At 43.9% G+C, this 17766-nt stretch overlaps 1 protein-coding gene across 2 annotated transcripts in view; it reads left to right on the top strand.

Moving 5' to 3' along the window:
• The first annotated feature begins 488 nt into the window (after positions 1-488).
• LMNB1 (lamin B1) overlaps positions 489-17766 on the top strand; it is a 53075-nt gene continuing 35797 nt past the window's right edge. Inside the window, exon 1 of one of the 2 annotated variants that reach the window (XM_043912214.1) lies at positions 489-1245. In XM_043912214.1, the coding sequence (XP_043768149.1) occupies positions 887-1245 (359 nt within the window). In that variant the 5' untranslated portion in view covers positions 489-886. Of the gene's footprint in view, positions 1246-16690; positions 16696-17766 lie in introns of those variants that run through there. The other variant, XM_043912216.1, reaches the window with a different exon arrangement.

Below are 17766 nucleotides of genomic sequence, written 5' to 3'. Positions count from 1 at the left end.
GGTTACAACGTCCGCGGTCATCGCAGCCTCTGCGAGTTCTGTGTGTGGCTACTAGAAACGTTTACTTTTGAATTTCCCTGAACTGCCGGGTGTGGGTGGTGGCACGGAACCGCCCCGGAAACCTCTGGGCCCCTTCCCGCCATCCGCTGGCCCTGCCCCGCCTGGGGGTCCTCGCGGGGCGCTGGGAAGGCCCGGCCAGCGCCGGGCCCAGGGCCGCGGCGCGAGCAGTTCCCGTTGCCCCTCCCCGCCGCCCTCGGTCCTTCCCCAGCCACGCCCAGCCAGGCGCGCGGAGCCGACGGTTGCCTGAGGGCCCGATTTTGAATTTACAGGCTCGGCCCCTGAGCCGCGGGCTCCGCGTTGGCCCGCGACGGTCACGTGGCGATGCCGGAGCGCGCCGGCCATCTTGGGGAGGGAGCGCGGCGCCGCCGCCCGCGCCACCTCCGCCCCCCGCGGCTCGCAGCCAGCCCGCCCCTCCGCCCGCCTCCCCCCGCCCGCGGCGCTGCGCCGCCTGAGAGGAAACAAAGTGCTGCGGGCGGGAGACTCGGCGGCGGCGGCGGCGCGCGGACTCTGCTCGGCCCTCTCGGGCACCCTCGCCCCGTATTTCCCGAGCGTGTGAGTGTGTGTGTGCGCGCGCTCGCGTGTGACTGTGTGCATGTTATTTTTACAAAGGGCGTTTTATGTTTGATTGACTCGCGGTCCTCCCCCTTTACCCTTTGTGCTGTAGCCCGTCTCCCGCCACCCCCGGGTCCTCCGTCTTTCCTCCCCACGGCGGCCTCTCCGCGAGCGCGGGTCGCCGGTTCGTGCCTTCCCGCTTCGCCTTCTGCTGCCCCCTCCGTGCCCCGGCGCTGCCCGCGGCCTCCGCGCTCCGTTCTCCCCGCCGATCGCCATGGCGACAGCGACCCCCGTGCCGCCGCGGAGCGGCAGTCGCGCCGGCGGCCCCACCACGCCGCTGAGCCCCACGCGGCTGTCGCGGCTCCAAGAGAAGGAGGAGCTGCGCGAGCTCAACGATCGGCTGGCCGTGTACATCGACAAGGTGCGCAGCCTGGAGACGGAGAACAGCGCGCTGCAGCTGCAGGTGACGGAGCGCGAGGAGGTGCGCGGCCGCGAGCTCACCGGCCTCAAGGCGCTCTACGAGACCGAGCTGGCCGACGCGCGACGCGCGCTCGACGACACGGCCCGCGAGCGCGCGAAGCTGCAGATCGAGCTGGGCAAGTTCAAGGCCGAGCATGACCAGCTGCTCCTCAAGTGAGTGCTCGCCTGGCGGCCGCTGTAGCTCACACACGGACCGGGGGGTGCCGCTCGGGCGGGAGGCGAGGGCCGGAGTGCCCACGCCCTTCGGAAGGGGCAGGGTCTCGGTCTCCAAGAAGAAAGAATCTAGTGTTTTTTATTGGGGGCAGGGGTCGCTCAGAGCCCTCAAGCAGTAGTGATAGTGGGACGGGGATGCACATTTCCCGATCTTGTATACCCAGTAGGACCCGGCGAAGTGTGTGCGTGTGCCCGCCAAAGACCAGCTCCGGGCTTGGGGCTTCGGACCGTAAGATCCAGAAGGCTTTTCCGCCCCGGGACTCGGCGGGCGCCAGGTGCGGGGAGGTGGCATCAGGGCGCGCGCTTGAATGCGCGCCCCGGTTTCCGGCCAGGCCGGAGACAAAGCGTCTGGTGGGTTTGCGGTGCTGGAATGGCTGTCCGGGGAGATCCCGCTGCCCGCCTGGAGAATGAATGAGCTGTGCGCGGGCCGAGAGAGAGAGGAAGGGGAGGGACCTGCCTCCGGCGTCCCGGTCTCCCGGGGGTGGGACCCGCTTTGGCGCGCTTAGTCTTGGCCCTGTGACATTTTGCGCTGGTTCTGCGCCTGCCTTGCTCACGGAGGGAGGGGAGGAGTCTGAACTGCGCGCCACTGCCTGCTCCGTGCAAGTTGGGTTTTTCAAGCTGGTTAGCTTTGGGGAAAGGTGTCCTTTCTGTGGAGACAGAAGCGGGTCCTTGGCTGCTTTGTACGGGACTTCGCAAGCTGGGTTTTCCTGTATGGCCACGGCTCTCCTATCGCCGGACCACCTACCCCCCGGCAACAGTCCTCTCACATAACTTTTGCATCGCCAAGAAATAGTCACTTGATTTTTCGAATGTAAGATAGACCTAGCACAGTACCCTCAACTGTCGTGTTGACAGGCCAGAGCAGGTGAAAGGGTGTTGTATAAATGTGGAGAGTTGTGGTGAGGGAGTTTGTAGTTGTTGCTGTCTCGTCGCTAACTCGTGTCGGACTCTATTGCGAGCCGGTGGACTGTAGCCCGCCAGGCTCCTCTGTCCATGGGACTTCCCAGGGGCAAGAATACTGGAGTGGGTTGCTATTTCCTTCTCCAGGGGATGTTCTCAATCCAGGGATCGAACGAAGGAAAGCTTGTAATTAATTCTCGTAAGAGAGTGTGAATTATCAGTCCAGGGCACAGAGATAAACTTTGCCGATCCTACCTTGCCTTTGTGAGGCAAAAAATAATGGCATGATTACCACCAGTAGGCAGTTAGTGTTGATGTCACGCTTTAAAGTATTGCTCAGTTAGGCCATCAGAATTCCGGAGGTCTCCATCCCCTCTTGCCATTTGAAATTTCTGGAGATGCCTGAATCTGATTTACTTTGTGTTCCCCTGAGTGTCTTTCTGTCTCCATCCGTGTAAATGTCCCTGTCTGGGTCCCTGTGGTTTTGTATATGTGAATTTCAACTTCTCTGATGTTAGATATTTGAAAAACGGTTCAGAAAGAGTGTGTACACTTGGTAAAACTAAAATGCTATATAGACTGGCTTATAGTGATAAATGATGTCTCCTGACTCTTTCCAGGAGACAAATCACATTTAGCTCTTTTTGTTTTTATTTCTTTGAGTATTTAGTCCCACAAAATAAAGATAATAAGCTGGGACTTCCTGGGCAGTCCAGTGATTAATATCCTGCCGAATATGGCAGAATGCGGGGGCACACATGGTTTCCATCCCTGGTGGGAGATGGTCTGGTAACTAATATCCCTGCTGGCCTCTCAGCAAAAAAAAAAAAAGCTTGTATTTCTGTTTCCTGGATTTTTCAACCTTTGGAGTCAGCTTTTGAAATGGGTCAGTACTCTCACTGCTGGCCCCCTCTTCCTCCAAATTTGTTGTTACTGAATTTCTTATCTTGGATGCTATTGCTTATGTGATTCACCAGTATCATATGTACCACTAAGAAAAAAGAAATTTCAGGGCCAAATGTGTAGGATATATCCTGTTGGACCCATCCTGGTTTCCGGCATGTTAACTGTGACACAGATCAAGTATCTGTTAAGTGCCAGTCACTGTTTTATGTGGAGGATGCAGAGATTTTTTTTTTTTTAAGTTACTGCTCTTATGTTAATGTAGGGGAGATACTCAGCAACTAAGTAAGAATTGTGTTTCATATAATCTGAAACATTTTTGGTGCTGGTGCTTTTGTTATCTTTCCAGAAGGCATCCAGGAAAGGTTTTTTTTACATAGTAACAAGACTGCCACCTGGCTGACTGTAGTTGTAGAAGGCTCTGCATGGATTGTAAAATGCATGCTGGTTTCAGCTAGATGAGAAAGTGAAGAATATGTGTATTATTAGTAGAATCAGTGAAATCAGTGTATGTGATATAATGCTAGGGTGACAGATACTGCTGCTAAGTCACTTCAGTCGTGTCCGACTCTGTGCGACCCCATAGAAGGCAGCCCACCAGGCTCCCTGCTCCCTGGGATTCTCCAGGCAAGAACACTGGAGTGGGTTGCCATTTGCTTCTTCAATGCGTGAAAGCGAAGTCACTCAGTCGTGTCCGACTCTTCGCGACCCCTTGGACTGCAGCCTACCAGGCTCCTGCGTCCATGGGATTTTCCAGGCAGGAGTCCTGGAGTGGGGTGCCATTGCCTCCTCCGAACAGATACTAAGGGAATACAAATGAAGCAGGGTGAGGGATGGTGTCATTAAGGAAGGCCTGTCTGAGGGCTTGACAACTGAAAACAATATTTCAGATGTCTACTGGGATTTGATAGAAAAATAGCTTGATAGATATATATTTAGCTCGATAGATGTATATTTATATATGTAGAGCCTATACATATATTTCTGTTGTCAGAGTCAGATATATTTTATTTTTTAGTATGTATCAACTCCTCAAAACATGCCACATTTTACTTTGATATTTCAATCCTAACTTTCTTTTGTTCTTAAATAGCCTTCCATCTTTCTGGCTGATTAAAGAAAAATTTTCCTTTAGCATATCTTGAAATGTTTTGAAGATATCTAGTTATAATATCTATTATGTGAGGCCATTTTCTTCCCTTAAGTTCCCTGCTCCTAAGACATGGTGTACAACTAACAGACTAATATACCTAATTTAGATCCAGTTTCCTCCTGTGTTACATATTTTTGGTTCCTTGGTTCCTTCATTCATTTTGTTGGGAGAAGCTTTAAGTTACTTATTCAGAAAAGATGGCAGGAGTTAAACTTTCCCAGTCTTGTATGTCTGAAAATAACTAATTTTTGTCTCATGCTTGATTGATAGTTGGGCTAGGTATAAAATTCCACTTCAGAATTTTTCCTCGAAGCTTGGAAACTATCATAGTGACCCATTGTCTTCTAGCACCCAGATGTTGTTACTGTCTACCCAATGCCAGTCACAGTTATTTATTTATTTATTTATTTATTTTGGTATTTGCTTTGATTTTCTTTTCCTCTCTGAAAGCTTTGGGATTTTCTTTTATCCTGGTTTTCTGGGATTACGTGGTGATAGGTCTTAGATATGGATATCTTCTTATGCATTCTAGTTGTTATGCATCTTTTCTATTTCAAGGCTTGATCTTTATTCAGCCCTGGGACCTTTATTCCATATGTTTTTTGAGTTCTATTTTCTTAGTTCTCTTTTGTTAGAATGTTGAACTCTTGGGTATCTTGTTTTCTCATAATCGTTTTTGTTCTGGGAGATTACTTTGCTTTTCTGCAGCTCAGTAGTGACATTTTAAAGGCAGAGTCATACTTTTAATTCCAAGAAATCTTTATACAGATATTTCTCTTTATTCAACTTGTGTCTAAGGATGCGTTATTTTCTTTAATCTTTCTGAGGGTAATTAGAATTTTCTTTTTAAAATTCTCTTCTGCTCATTGGATTATCTCTTTTTCTTCCCTGGTTGCTTGTTCTTTTGTTTGGCTTGGGTTTTTTTTTCCCCTACTAATTTTTGTCAATTGCTGATCCTTGGTAGTCTACATTTTCAAGTGAAGGACTAGGTGAAGCTTGAAAATTAATGCTGGATTGTTTAGGTAGTTCCTTTCTACTTTTATGAGTGGAAGAGCAAATTAAGACTTCTTTATATATGAATGGAATGTACTCTTGGCCCACTTGTTGGAAAGCCTGCATTTATGTTAAGGGGTGCCCAAGAGGGTGAGGTGCAAAGCTGTTTCATGGGTTAATCCATCATTTTAATTCTGCTTCACTTTCTCTTGTAGCCTTTGTGTGCATGATCTGTGATAGGTACATTTATCTACATTTCATCTACTAGAAATTTGTTGAAATGTTTGCTAGTGAGCCCTTTTCTGTTCACTTTGATCCTGTGGGTTTATTTGTTGTTAACTGCTTTTTTTGTTAAGAGTCTAGTGGGGAGATCAATGCATGGTAATCCTTGGAAATTTTGGAAATCATTTAATTTTGAGCAATGTAATAATTGAAGTATGATTTGTAGGATGACAAAGTAATGTTTTATTATCTGTTTCATTATGATTGAGCTCTTTTGTTTATGAATAATTTTCTCTAACTTACTTGGAGTCAAAGTCTTTGTAATTAGTCTTATCATTTGGGTGTATTTAGGTTAGGAAAACAAGTCTTAAGAGAATTATAGATTCAAAAATTACTTAGTTCCTTTTTTGGTTTTTAGCATTCTTTGTTTTAGCCTCACCTCTCCATGTGTGGGTCCTCAGCCAGGGATGAACCCATGTGCCCTGCAGTGGAAGTATGGAGTCTTGACCACTGGACTGCCAAGGAAGTCCAAAGACAGAAGAATTCTTGGAGACACTTGTCCTGTTAGAAAGAATTTGACAACAGTTTCTGTTCAGGTGGTCTCTTGCATGGAAACTGATTTCAGATCTAAGATATAGCTACTTTGATTCACTCTAAGAGTCCCTTGGACTGCAAGGAGACCCAGCCAGTCAATCTTAAAGGAAATCAGTCCTGAATATTCATTGGAAGGACTGATGCTGAAGCTGAAACTCCAGTACTTCAGCCACCTAATGCGAAGAACCTACTCATCGGAAAAGACCCTGATGCTGGGAAAGAGTGAAGACGGGAGGAGAAGGGAACGACAAGAGGATGAGATGGTTGGATGACATCACTGATGCGATGGACATGAGTTTGAGTAGGCTCCGGGATTTGTTGATGGACAGGGAAGCCTGGCGTGCTGCAGTCCATGGGGTTGCAAAGAGTCGGACATGACTGAGCTACTGAACTGAACTGAAAGCCTAATTATTAGTATGTTTCATTGGAAGGTTTTTGGGGAATAGTTGCAAAAAATGATGATGCATACCATCAGTCAACACTTTAAACAAAAAATAAAAAATGGATTTAATTGAGAATTTCCATATTAGCTAATTATGCAGAAAAACTAAATATTAGAGAAAATAATGTTGAATGATTATTTAGTAACTAATTACATGGAAACACTTTTTTTTCCTTCAGTGGTATAAGTCCACAGTCTTTCATGTAAAACCCACATGGCTACCTGTGGAATTAAAAGCAGTTCCAAATGTAAGAAGATAATATGCATGTACTGTACATGACACCCCCAGTGAGGTCTGGGGTAGCACTCTGTGAAATAAACATTTCTGCAAGGAAAGATATTAATAGTCACAGTAAGTGGAGAAAAATGTCTAAAAATAGCCTCATATCCATTCAGGTCAAATTTTGTCACCAAATGAATTAATGAAAATGTAAGCTTTAGAGCTCTGGACTTATGTATAGGAAAGGAATGATTATGTTTTTTAACTGACTGCTTAATAACTTCACTTGGCTTATCAGGTTCTAGAAGCTGTACTGTATTCATCAAATACAAATAAATTTGATTGATTCATAGTAGATATTCAAACTTGAAAGGATGCAAAATTAACTCTATAGTGATTTTCTCTTTTTTGAGAATTATGAATAATTAGGAAAGTGGAAATGGGAGCTCAGTTCAGTTCAGTGCAGTCTCTCAGTCATGTCCGACTCTTTGTGACCCCATGAACCACAGCACGCCAGGCCTCCTTATCCATCACCAACTCCCGGAGTTTACCCAAACTCATGTCCATTGAGTTGGTGATGCCGTCCAACCATCTCATCCTCTGTCGTCCCCTTCTCCTCCTGCCTTCAGTCTTCCCCAACATCAGGATCTTTTCCAATGAGTCAGCTCTTCGCATCAGGAGGCCAAAATATTGGAGTTTCAGCTTCAGCATCAGTCCTTCCAATGAACACCCAGGACTGATCTCCTTTAGGATGGACTGGTTGGATCTCCTTGCAGTCCAAGGGACTCTCAAGTCTTCTCCAATACCACAGTTCAAAAGCATCAATTCTTCTGCACTCAGCTTTCTCACTGGAATGTAACTAATACAATGGATGCTGTAGGGTTGTTTGAGATGCTGAGCAAGTCAACTTACATTTTCATTTTAAAAAAAAATTTTAAAAGGATATCCCAAGAAACTTAGTTTAGTATATTATAGACATTAGCTTTCAAAGCCAGTTTTTTTTTCATATTAATCTTTGAGGTACTAGACAAATGCTTTGTTAAAGTGGAGTGTCTTATCTTTTCAAAAGTTGGTGCTTTTTAAATATAATTTTGTGAAAAGAATGTCTTTTCTCCAAATAGAATAAAGTTTAATGTTGGTTGTATTTTTTCATGCTGCATATGCATATGAAGATACGTAGGCTTCCTACTTCCATCCCCAAGCAGATTTTGAGTGGGATAGGTTTCAGGTTGAGGGGATCAAACGTACATAGTATATTCCTTCGGGAAAAGGACGTTCCTCTGACTTTTGCCTTGTCGGTACCTTCGTAAGGAAACTCCTGTTGGAAGGTTTGTGTGTTTTCATTAAAAGTTGTGTACAGGTGCTGATGTGCTGCTAACAAGTATAATCGGGACACTTGTCAATCATGTGTCTCATGACAGCCTGAGATATAGTAGCACTTCCTACTTTTTGTGATTTGGGACAGGTACTTCAGTTCTTTGAACCTTCATTTCCTCATCTGAATAATTGGGATAAGGTGTAAGTAGTCATTTTCTGAATCTCAGGAAGAATGAAGAAATTCAGACCTTTTTCTAGTCTTTCATTTACTTGTTTTATATTAATGGGTGGGTTTTTAGCAGGATTGGCAATTTGAAGAAATTAGGAAGCATACTGAAATGCAATGTAAATCACATAAGCTGTTTATTTTTCTCTTACTTTACTCGGGAAAAGGGAGTGGTGAGGACTTACTGTATACATGTATTCTGTTGACTTTATACATATTTTGGTCACAGAGAATACAATTTAGGTGTATAGACTAAACAATACCTGTGGGTTGTTTTAATATTCATATTTTCCAGTTTTCAAATCTAAAATAATAAATGCTAATCTGCTCCAGGGACTTTTCTTTGTATGTAGTTAGTTTAAAAAAAACTCCAAAAACCTTAATCTCATGTATTGCTTGGTCTTCTGTTTATGTCCTGATTTTGCCCTGGTAGAAACAAGTTGCCAGTAACTCCCTAGCCTTAATATGAGAGGTGTAAAACTTCATGGTAAATATTAATTAATTAACTTTAATTTTCAAGGGAAGAATGGGAAGGATTGCTGCCTAGAATTGGTACTAAAGTCTAGGCGACAGGTTCTAAGTAATGAAACCATCATGATGCTTCCTTCCCATGCTTTCAAAGGATGTTTGGTAAAGCAAGATAACTTTTGGAGTTGTTTATTTGAAGTAGGAGGATAGACTAGGTATTCTTTTGGTGTACCCAGATTCAAGGAAGTAAACACACAGAATGAAAGATGAAGCACTATAAAAATGCGCCTGGTGTTTTTTCCCTCCATACACTCCATATGCTTGTTCTTTTCATTTGTCCAGATGACGTCACCTCAGGTATTTTTGAATTAGGTATCTTTAGACTTCTGTATCATCACTGTAGATGTATTTCTTGCACACACAGTGAGAATGAGCCCTAAGTATCAATTGTATGACGGGACCCTGTCTAACTGAAGTTGCCAGTTATTTCTGGGGTCCGGGGTTTCCTAATCGGAGTTTTTAACTCTACCTCCCCTCCCCCAGTATATCTTTCTGATAAAATGGTTTGTGCTTTGGCTGTTATTGTTGGGGAATTATTAAAAAAAAAATACATATATATATATTGCTACACAAAAATTGTACGTACTTTATGGAAAATAGAGATAAGTACGAAGAAGAAAATAAAAATCACCCTTAGTTCCATAAATAAGAGTTCTGAAGTTTTCCTCTTTATATCCATATAATTAACAAAAATGGGTTCATGATAAATGTTGATGTGTAGCCTTATTTCATGCTACACTGCTTTGTGAACTTCTTTACATGTCAGTACGTGTGCTGTATCATCATTTTAAAGATACATCAACAGCCTTTAGGGTAGGATTAGTTTACTGTGACCAAAGATGTAGGTTTTGCAGTGGCTATATCTACCTAATTTCTGAGAGATCATAGAGGGCCATGATTATCTTCTCTCTTGCTGACAATGTAAGATTTTTTTTCCTCCTGGTTAACCTAGAAATGGTTAAATGTTAACTAATTTATTCATTAAATGTTAACCACTGCGTAAAGTAATTACAACTTTGCCAATTTTTGATGCCGCTGACAGTATATGGGTGTACTTTTTCTTGTTTCAGAGAATTTAGTTTCTGGGGATTTCTTTTAGTTCTTGGTCATTTTTATTGTTATGGTCATGTTGCAAGCATAAAGGAGTAAAGATTCACATTTGGGTCACAGTCTTGGGTTTTTGCTGATGTCTTTGCTGTAGACCTGAATGAAAGTGAGACTATCCTAGCTAGTATGTTTACTTGGTCCTTTTAAAATAAAATTTTTGCCTTTACTGCATTTGCTCTTATTACATTTATAGAATTACAGCACTTTTACTGCTAGGAGGAGACTTGGGTCATCTGATCTATCCAGCTCACTTTGTGGGTTCAGAAATTGAGACCTAGAGAGATTAGAATACATGTGCAAGGTGCAGGACAAAAAGAGCTGATGTTTATTTTGTGCTTATTGTGTTTGCCAGGTACTGTGCTAGATGCTTTACAGATACTGTCTCTTAAGCCTTGTGATAACCTTGTTCATTGGGTGAGGAAACTGGTGCAGTAACTGAGGCAGCCGTTTGAAATACTGAGGCGATGTGCTAATGCATACCCAGGCTTCCCCGGTGGCTCAGTGGTAAAGAATGTGCCTGCCAATGCAGGTTGGATCCCTGGGTTGGGACGATCCCCTGGAGGAGGAAATGGCAACGCAACCCAGTATTCTTGCCTGGGAAATCCCATGGACGGAGGAGCCTGGTGGGTCACAGTCCATGGGGTCACAAAAGAGTCGGACAGGACTTAGCCACTGAGCACATAAGCGCATGCTAATGCAATGTAATCAGCGCTGTGATAGCAGGATCCTCTTCATGCTGTGGGGGATGGGGCTGCCAACCACCCAGGGCAGAGCAGGAGCTGGTAAAGCTGCTACTGAGAACGGGGGAGGCAGTGAGATCTGAGCTGAACGTGGAGAGGTAAGTACAGCTGACTTCTAAACGGAAAACTTTAGAAGGGCAAACTAGAGCTGTGTAGATGTATATAAAAACGAGGTGAGGGAGGGTTTGATTTTAGGTAGTGAAGAGCCTCGAGAATTTCAGGCAGAAGACTGACATGATCAGTCTGGCATTTGTGTGGAGGAAAAAAAAAGTAGAGGTGGAAACACTAGTATGAACAGGTGGGGCCAGGGCTCCTGAACTGAGGCAGGAAGTGGGGAGGGGCAGAGGTGGTCTGAAGAGGTACTGAGTGCGGGAGGTTAGGGAAATCGGAGTCTTGGGAGATGGCTTCCATGCATGGGCACTTGGGGAGATGGAGTTGCTCTTAACAGAGACTGGCAGGAAAGGACCAGATGTGGAGCATCCTACTCAGAGTTAATGAGAAGTTAATGGTGTTTGTCAGTTAGTTGTTGCTAGATTGCTAGGTGGAGATGCCAGCAATTTGGAGGACTTCTCTGGAGCTCTGAGGAGAGACTTGACTGGAGGTACAGTTTTTCGAGCCTGATATTGAGGGGTAAAGAGAGAAAAGAGAAGGACAAAGTCAGACATGGAAAACATCTACATGTGAGGATGAGGCAGAGGATGGAAAACCTACAGTGAAGATAATAAGTAATAGCAAGAGAAGTAGGCCCAGAATTGAGTCATGGAACAAGGAGATTTACAAAGGAATGTTAATGTAGTTCTGGTTTGATAAGGCCTAAAAAGTATCCATTGACTTTCATTCATGGGAACATATTGTTGACTGTGAGGAGCATCTAATGCTAGTCAAAGGCCAGTGACCATTATTAAGGAAGAAATGGGAATAAGCATGTAGGTCACAAAGGATGCTTGATGTGAAAGGAAGAAGTTCTTAAAGGTTGATTTAAAGTAGATTTTTAGTTGATGTTTATGTAGCGAAACATTGGATAGGGTACCAGAACACTTATCCCTCTAAGATTCTGCCCTAAAAAATGTGATTGTTTCACTGCCTTTGCCTAAGACACTTTTAAGTAGCTCCTAGGACTGTGGCTTCTAGAGTAAAGAGTAAACTCCTCAGTATCACCTGATAGATTGACCATATAATTTAGCATCCAAACAGGGATACTTCTTTCTGTGTGTGAAAGAGAGAGCTATTGATAATTATACTGGGACAGCTGGTGCCCATTGAAATTGCCCTAGACAGACTTGGACATAATGGTCATTCTACCTAAATGTTCTTCCCTTCATGAACTGGCTCCTGAGTGACTGTCTGGCTTCAGCTTATACCATACTTGGCTTTGCTCCCTCCTCTCCAAACACGAAGTTTTTTATTCATTCCCATCTATGGAAGATGAAGAATTGAGTTTTTCATTCTATTCATAATACAAATTTTTCTTCCTCTTTTCCTCCTAATAGTCATACATTATATTTTAGTTGAGATTAGCTTTAGGTCAGTTTTTGGTATATAAAGTACTAATGAATGGTGTTCTGCTGCAAATGCTCCTGGAGCACCAAGTTGCTCATATGTGACGGGTAAATAGAGAAATGGTGTAATTATAATTGGAGGTTGTATTGATTTATATGTGACTTTTCCTAGTAAAGGAGAGTCAGAATTTCAAGAGTAGAGTTCAGAGGAAAAGAAAGCTCTGACCTCAGTTCCATTTTAACAAAGTTAAGGATCCTGCGCCCAGGATTCCCTTCCCCAGAGATGTACTCTACCTTTGTTCTTAGAGCCTTGGTTGTATTCAGTCTATTTCTGTCTCTAATGTCTCAGTTCCTGCAGGTCAGAGAGGCCTCTCTGATGTTGTGCATCTCTGAGCATCTCTTGAGGCAGCTCTAGCCACACTGAACTGACTGTTTGCATTGCCCAGGCCATCTCCTGGGGTACAGGTTATGTTACTGCTGGTGCTTTGGTTATACAGCTGTGTAACTTTTGAATGATTAGTTCCAACCTTATTCTTCGCATTCTCTTATTTTTAATGTGTAAGAGTTTTCAGAAACACATTTTGTGTTACAGCAGAGGGGCCTATGCTCTACGAATATAATCCTCAACAGAACTCAGTAGTGTTGTATAGTTTTCCTTTCCTGTACTGCTCTTCCTTTTGATTACCTATGAAAATAGTATTTTCCCCACTTACTTCTTCTTGTTCAGTCACTAAGTCATGTCAGACTCTTTATGAACCCATGAACTGCAGCATGCCAGGCTTCTCTGTCCATCACTATCTCCCTGAGTTTGCTCGAACTCATGTCCCTTGAGTCAGTGAAACCATTCAACCATCTCATCCTCTGTTGTCCCCTTCTCCTTTTGCCCTCAGTTTTTCACAGCATCAGGGTCTTTTCCAGTGAGTCAGCCTCTTCCCATCAGGTGACCAATGTACTGGAGCTTCAGCTTCAGCACCAGCCTTTCCAATGAATATTCAGGGTTGATTTCCTTTAGGATTGGCTAGTTTGATATCCTTGCTGTCCAAGGGTCTCTCAGGAGTCTTCTCCAGCACCACAGTTCAAAAGCGTCTGTTCTTTGGCACTCAGCCTTCTTTATGGTTCAGCTCTCACATCGAAACGTGACTACTGGGAAAACACAGCTTCAACTATGTTGTGGGCAAAGTGATGTCTTTGCTTTTTAAAACACTGTCTAGGTTTGACATAGCTATTCTTCCAAGGAGCAAATGCCTTTTAATTTCGTGGCTGCAGTCACCATCTGCAGTGATTTTGGAGCTCAAGAAAATGAAATTTGATGCTGTTTCCACATTTTCCCAATCTGTTTGCTTTGAAGTGATAGGACCGGATGCGGTGATCTTAGTTTTTTGAATGTTGAGTTTTAAGCCAGCTTTTTCGCTGTCCTCTTTCACCTTCATCAAGAGGCTCTTTAGTTTCTCTTCTCTTTCTGCTGTATAGGTGGTGTCATCTGCATATCTGAGGTTGTTGATATTTCTCCCAGCAGTCTTGATTCCAGCTTGTGATTCCTCTAGCCTGGCATTTCTCATGATGTACTTTGTATATAAGGTAAATAAGCAGGGTGACACTATACATCCTTGACGTACTCCTTTCCCAATTTGGAACCAGTCCGTTGTTCCACGTCTGGTTCTAACTGTTGCTTCTTGTCCGGCATACTGCTTTCTCAGGAGGCAGGTGAGGTGGTTTGGTATTCTCATATCTTTAAGAATATTCCACAGTTTGTTGTGATCCACACAGTCAAAGACTTTAGCATAGTCAACGGAGCAGAAGTAGATTTTTTTTTGGAATGCCCTTGCTTCCCCCTCCCCCCCCTTATTTAGTTTTGTTTAATTATAAAGAAAGATGATATCAGTTGTTAAGACATCAAGTCAGTAGGAATCAGGAGGCTTTCTATTAGTTCTATCTTATTAGAGAAATATAATTTGGCATCTGTGCTCTTTTCTTGTCTAGTTGCATTGCATAAGCATTGATACTTTGGGTGTAGAATTCTAAGTTGTAAAGAATATTTCTCAGGATTTCGAAGGCATGCTCTACAGTTTTCTAGCTTTTGTTGTTACTAAGAAGTACTAATGACTGAAAAGTTAAAGAGCTTGTAGGACATATCCTTTTGTTTTGGAGTACTTGTGGAAGGTGATGACCATCACAGCCACTCTCTGCCTTGGGGAGCTGGACATCTTGAATCTGAGGCTGCTGGTCTTGAAGGATCTCCTGTGGAGGTGGGGGCTGGCTGTGGTTCACTCTGGAGTCATAAAATCTGGTGGTGAACATATCAGGAGTATCCATCTGCACAAACTCTCCTTGAGGTGGACGTCTTGCATGGGTCACCATCACCAAGGCTTGGCCCCACTCAACAGCCTGTAAGCTATGACTCCTCAGGCCTAGCAAACAACCAGTGGGGCACACAGCCCCACCCGTCAGCAGACAGGTTGACCAAAGGCTTCCTAAGCCCACAGCTGTCTCTGAACACTTTAATATTGTTAAGCTGGCAATTCTCCCCAAATTGACCCACAGATTCAGTGCAGCCTCTCTCAGAATCACAGTTGTCTTTTTTGAGGAAATTGTCAAGCTAAGCCTAAAATTTAAATGGAAATCCATGCTATCTAGAATAGCCAAAACAGTCTCAAAATTGGAGGAACGAGTTCCTGATTTCAAAATTGCTATAATAATGTATGTGGTGTTGACCCTGCTTGTCAGCAGGGAAATTGCCACAAATACTAGGAAGGTAGCCCCTTGATACTTCCTTCTTTTGTACTATGGATGTACTAGCGAGAGTATATACTTTGCATCCAGAATCCTAGCTGCAAGAGATTCCAGCAAATGTAGTTTTATGTCTTCTAGTTTAAGAAACCACAACTAGGAGGGTGGAATGGACATTGGGTGAGTCAGTTTACAGTGAGAGTTTTCCTCAAAGGTCTGATGACTGTTATATGTCCTCTCTATTCAGAAGCAGGGCTCTAAAAATGGGAAGCTGTGTGCATGAATGGAGCTTCTTGACTAAGCATTACTAGGTAACAGTGGAATCATTTAGTTGGGAACACCCCGTATCAGTGTCTCCAAGTCGCCTCTCTTGGGTTTTGTCTGTACAGTGTCCTTTAAGCTGAGGGAGATTGAGAGGCAGCATCAGCATCTGTGAAAGTCCACTGGAATTCTCCTGCCTTTTCAGTATGATAGCGCTGCCTTTGACTGTTCCAGGTGGCGCCAGGTCTGAGACTCTGTTTTACTCCTGAGAGAGTAAACTTTTCCTTTTTTATCCTGGTGAGTGAGGAGCCGTTGGCCAAGGAACAGAGTATGAACTGCTTTGCCTCGCAAATAGATTTCCATCTAGTCCTACTTCAGGCTACTGGGGTATCTCTGGCTCTCAACAGTATCTGCAGTATAAATTAGGCTATTTCTCACATAGCCCTGTGTCTGGCTGGAGAGTCGGCCCTGTAGGGTTGGCTAAGCTCATTTTCACTCATCAAATTTTAGCTTCTAAAATTTTGCTCTTTCCTTGTCAGTTTGTTACTCAGTTGTTGTGTTTCTGGATGGGGTACTAGTGGAGCCATGTTTAACGTGCCGTTTTTACTTGGGAGTTACATCATGTACTCTTAGGGCACTGTGCACTATTTTCTGTTTCTTGCGGATGTTGCTGATAGGTTTGATTTGTTAAGACAATTTTGTGTGATTCATTGGTTCCCCTACTGGACTGGAATCTCTTTGTGCACAGGGCTGGAGTCTGATTTTGCTGCATCTTGTATCAGTACATTTCTTAGCACTCTCTAGGCTTCCCCAAAATAATTATTGACTTAGTAATAGCCATTTTTGTAGGAGACTATTTTCCCTTTAGATTGGGTTGCAGATAACCCATAGAGGAGCAGTGAAATAACTAATGATGGTAATTGTATTGCTGGATAAAATCTGGGTTTGAAAAGTGGTTTTCTGATGTGAAAATGGCTGTTGACATAAAATCAGTCTCTTTCTGAGCGAACTATATAAAATGATCATCCTCCCCTTTCTCTAACTCCTATTCTGAATTATTTTTCTTTGAAATATAGATTATCCCTGCTGTGTATGTATTTGTGTCTCTCCCCAGTATAATGTATCTTCTGTAAGATTGTTCATTGCTAGTTTCCACACACCCAGATCAGTGACCTGGAATAATGAAGTTGTGATTTTGGTTGTTTTTTCCCCCAGTAAGTCATTTTTTTGTTAGAACTTAAACTGTGTTTGTCCATTCCTCACTCTTGTGTCCGTTTGTGTCAGTGGATTTCTTTTGTTCAGAGAAATGGTACTGTGATCCAATGTTGATCTTGCTTAATGTTTTTCATAATTTTAATCTGATTGCAATTAGAGTTTACCTGACTTTGATTGGGTTGTGGCTAATGTGTTGACTGCTCAGTTTATTTATGTTTATTTTTTGGCCAGGCCACTTGGCTTGTGGGATCTTAGGTCCCTGACCGGGGATGGAACCCATGCCCCCTATGGTGGAAGCACAGAGTCCTAACCACTGGACCACCAGCGAATTCCCAGCTGCTCAGTTTATTGAATGAGAAGCAGACTTTTATTACCACCAGAAATTATCCATTTTGGGCTTGTGCAGAAGCATCTTAGTCTTTTTGCTTGTGTCAGAGGAGACCCTTATTAATGGAAATTGTGATCACATGACTTGGTGACTTTGTATATTAAATTATACTTATCTTGAAAGTGAAAGTGAAGTCGCTCAGTCGTGCCTGACTCTTTGCGACCCCATGGACAGTAGCCTGCACCAAGCTCCTCCATCTGTGGGGTTTTCTAGGCAAGAGTACTGGAGTGGGTTGCCATTTCCTCTATACTTATCTTAGTTGTAATTAATTTTCCTTGGTAGAAATACTGTGGACCACATCCCTTCTCCCTTTGGAAGGGAAGATACTTTGAGGACAGGAGTGAGGCTGATGAATGAATGTTGGGGCAGATGCATTTAATATGCAGTTTGAGTCCGTTACTTTAGATAGATTACTCAGTTTCAGGACAGAAGGTTTTTGGTTGGGCATATTAGTAACCTTTATTTTAAGCCCAAGCACAGTTCTGTCTGTCTCTGTGGGGTCTCTGGGTCCTGGTGTGCACAGGTTTGTTTGAACCCTCTGAGCGTTTCTGGCTGGTATGGGATTTGATTCTAAGTGTGGTTTTGCCTCTCCTACCGTCTTGCTGGGGCGCCTCCTTTGTTCTTGGATGTGGGGTATCCCTGCAGAGCCGCTCTCTAGCCGCACCGCCGCCACGCAGCCTCCACTCCAGCGCCTACCGTCTTGCTGGGGCTTCTCTGCCCTTGGACACGGGGTATCTCCTCACAGGCGCTCCCACGCCACACAGCCTCTGCTCCCACACCAACTCACTTGAAAAGACCCTGATGCTGGGAGAGATTGAAGGCAGGAGGAGAAGGGGAGACAGAGGATGAGATGGTTGGGTGGCATCACCGACTCAATAGACATGAGTTTGAGTCAACTTCAGAAGTTGGCGATGGACAGGGAGGCCTGGCGTGCTGCTGTCTGTGGGGTCGCAAAGAGTCGGACACAACTGAGCAACTGAACTGAACTGAAGCCCAAAATAAAGTTTGTTTTTGCACTGAAAGTCT

The sequence above is a fragment of the Cervus elaphus genome, chromosome 9 (genome assembly GCF_910594005.1).
Source record: "Cervus elaphus chromosome 9, mCerEla1.1, whole genome shotgun sequence".
In the NCBI taxonomy this organism is placed as follows: Eukaryota; Metazoa; Chordata; class Mammalia; order Artiodactyla; family Cervidae; genus Cervus; species Cervus elaphus.
Note: the sequence above shows the minus strand (reverse complement) of the source record. Positions and strands in the feature narration are given on the sequence as shown.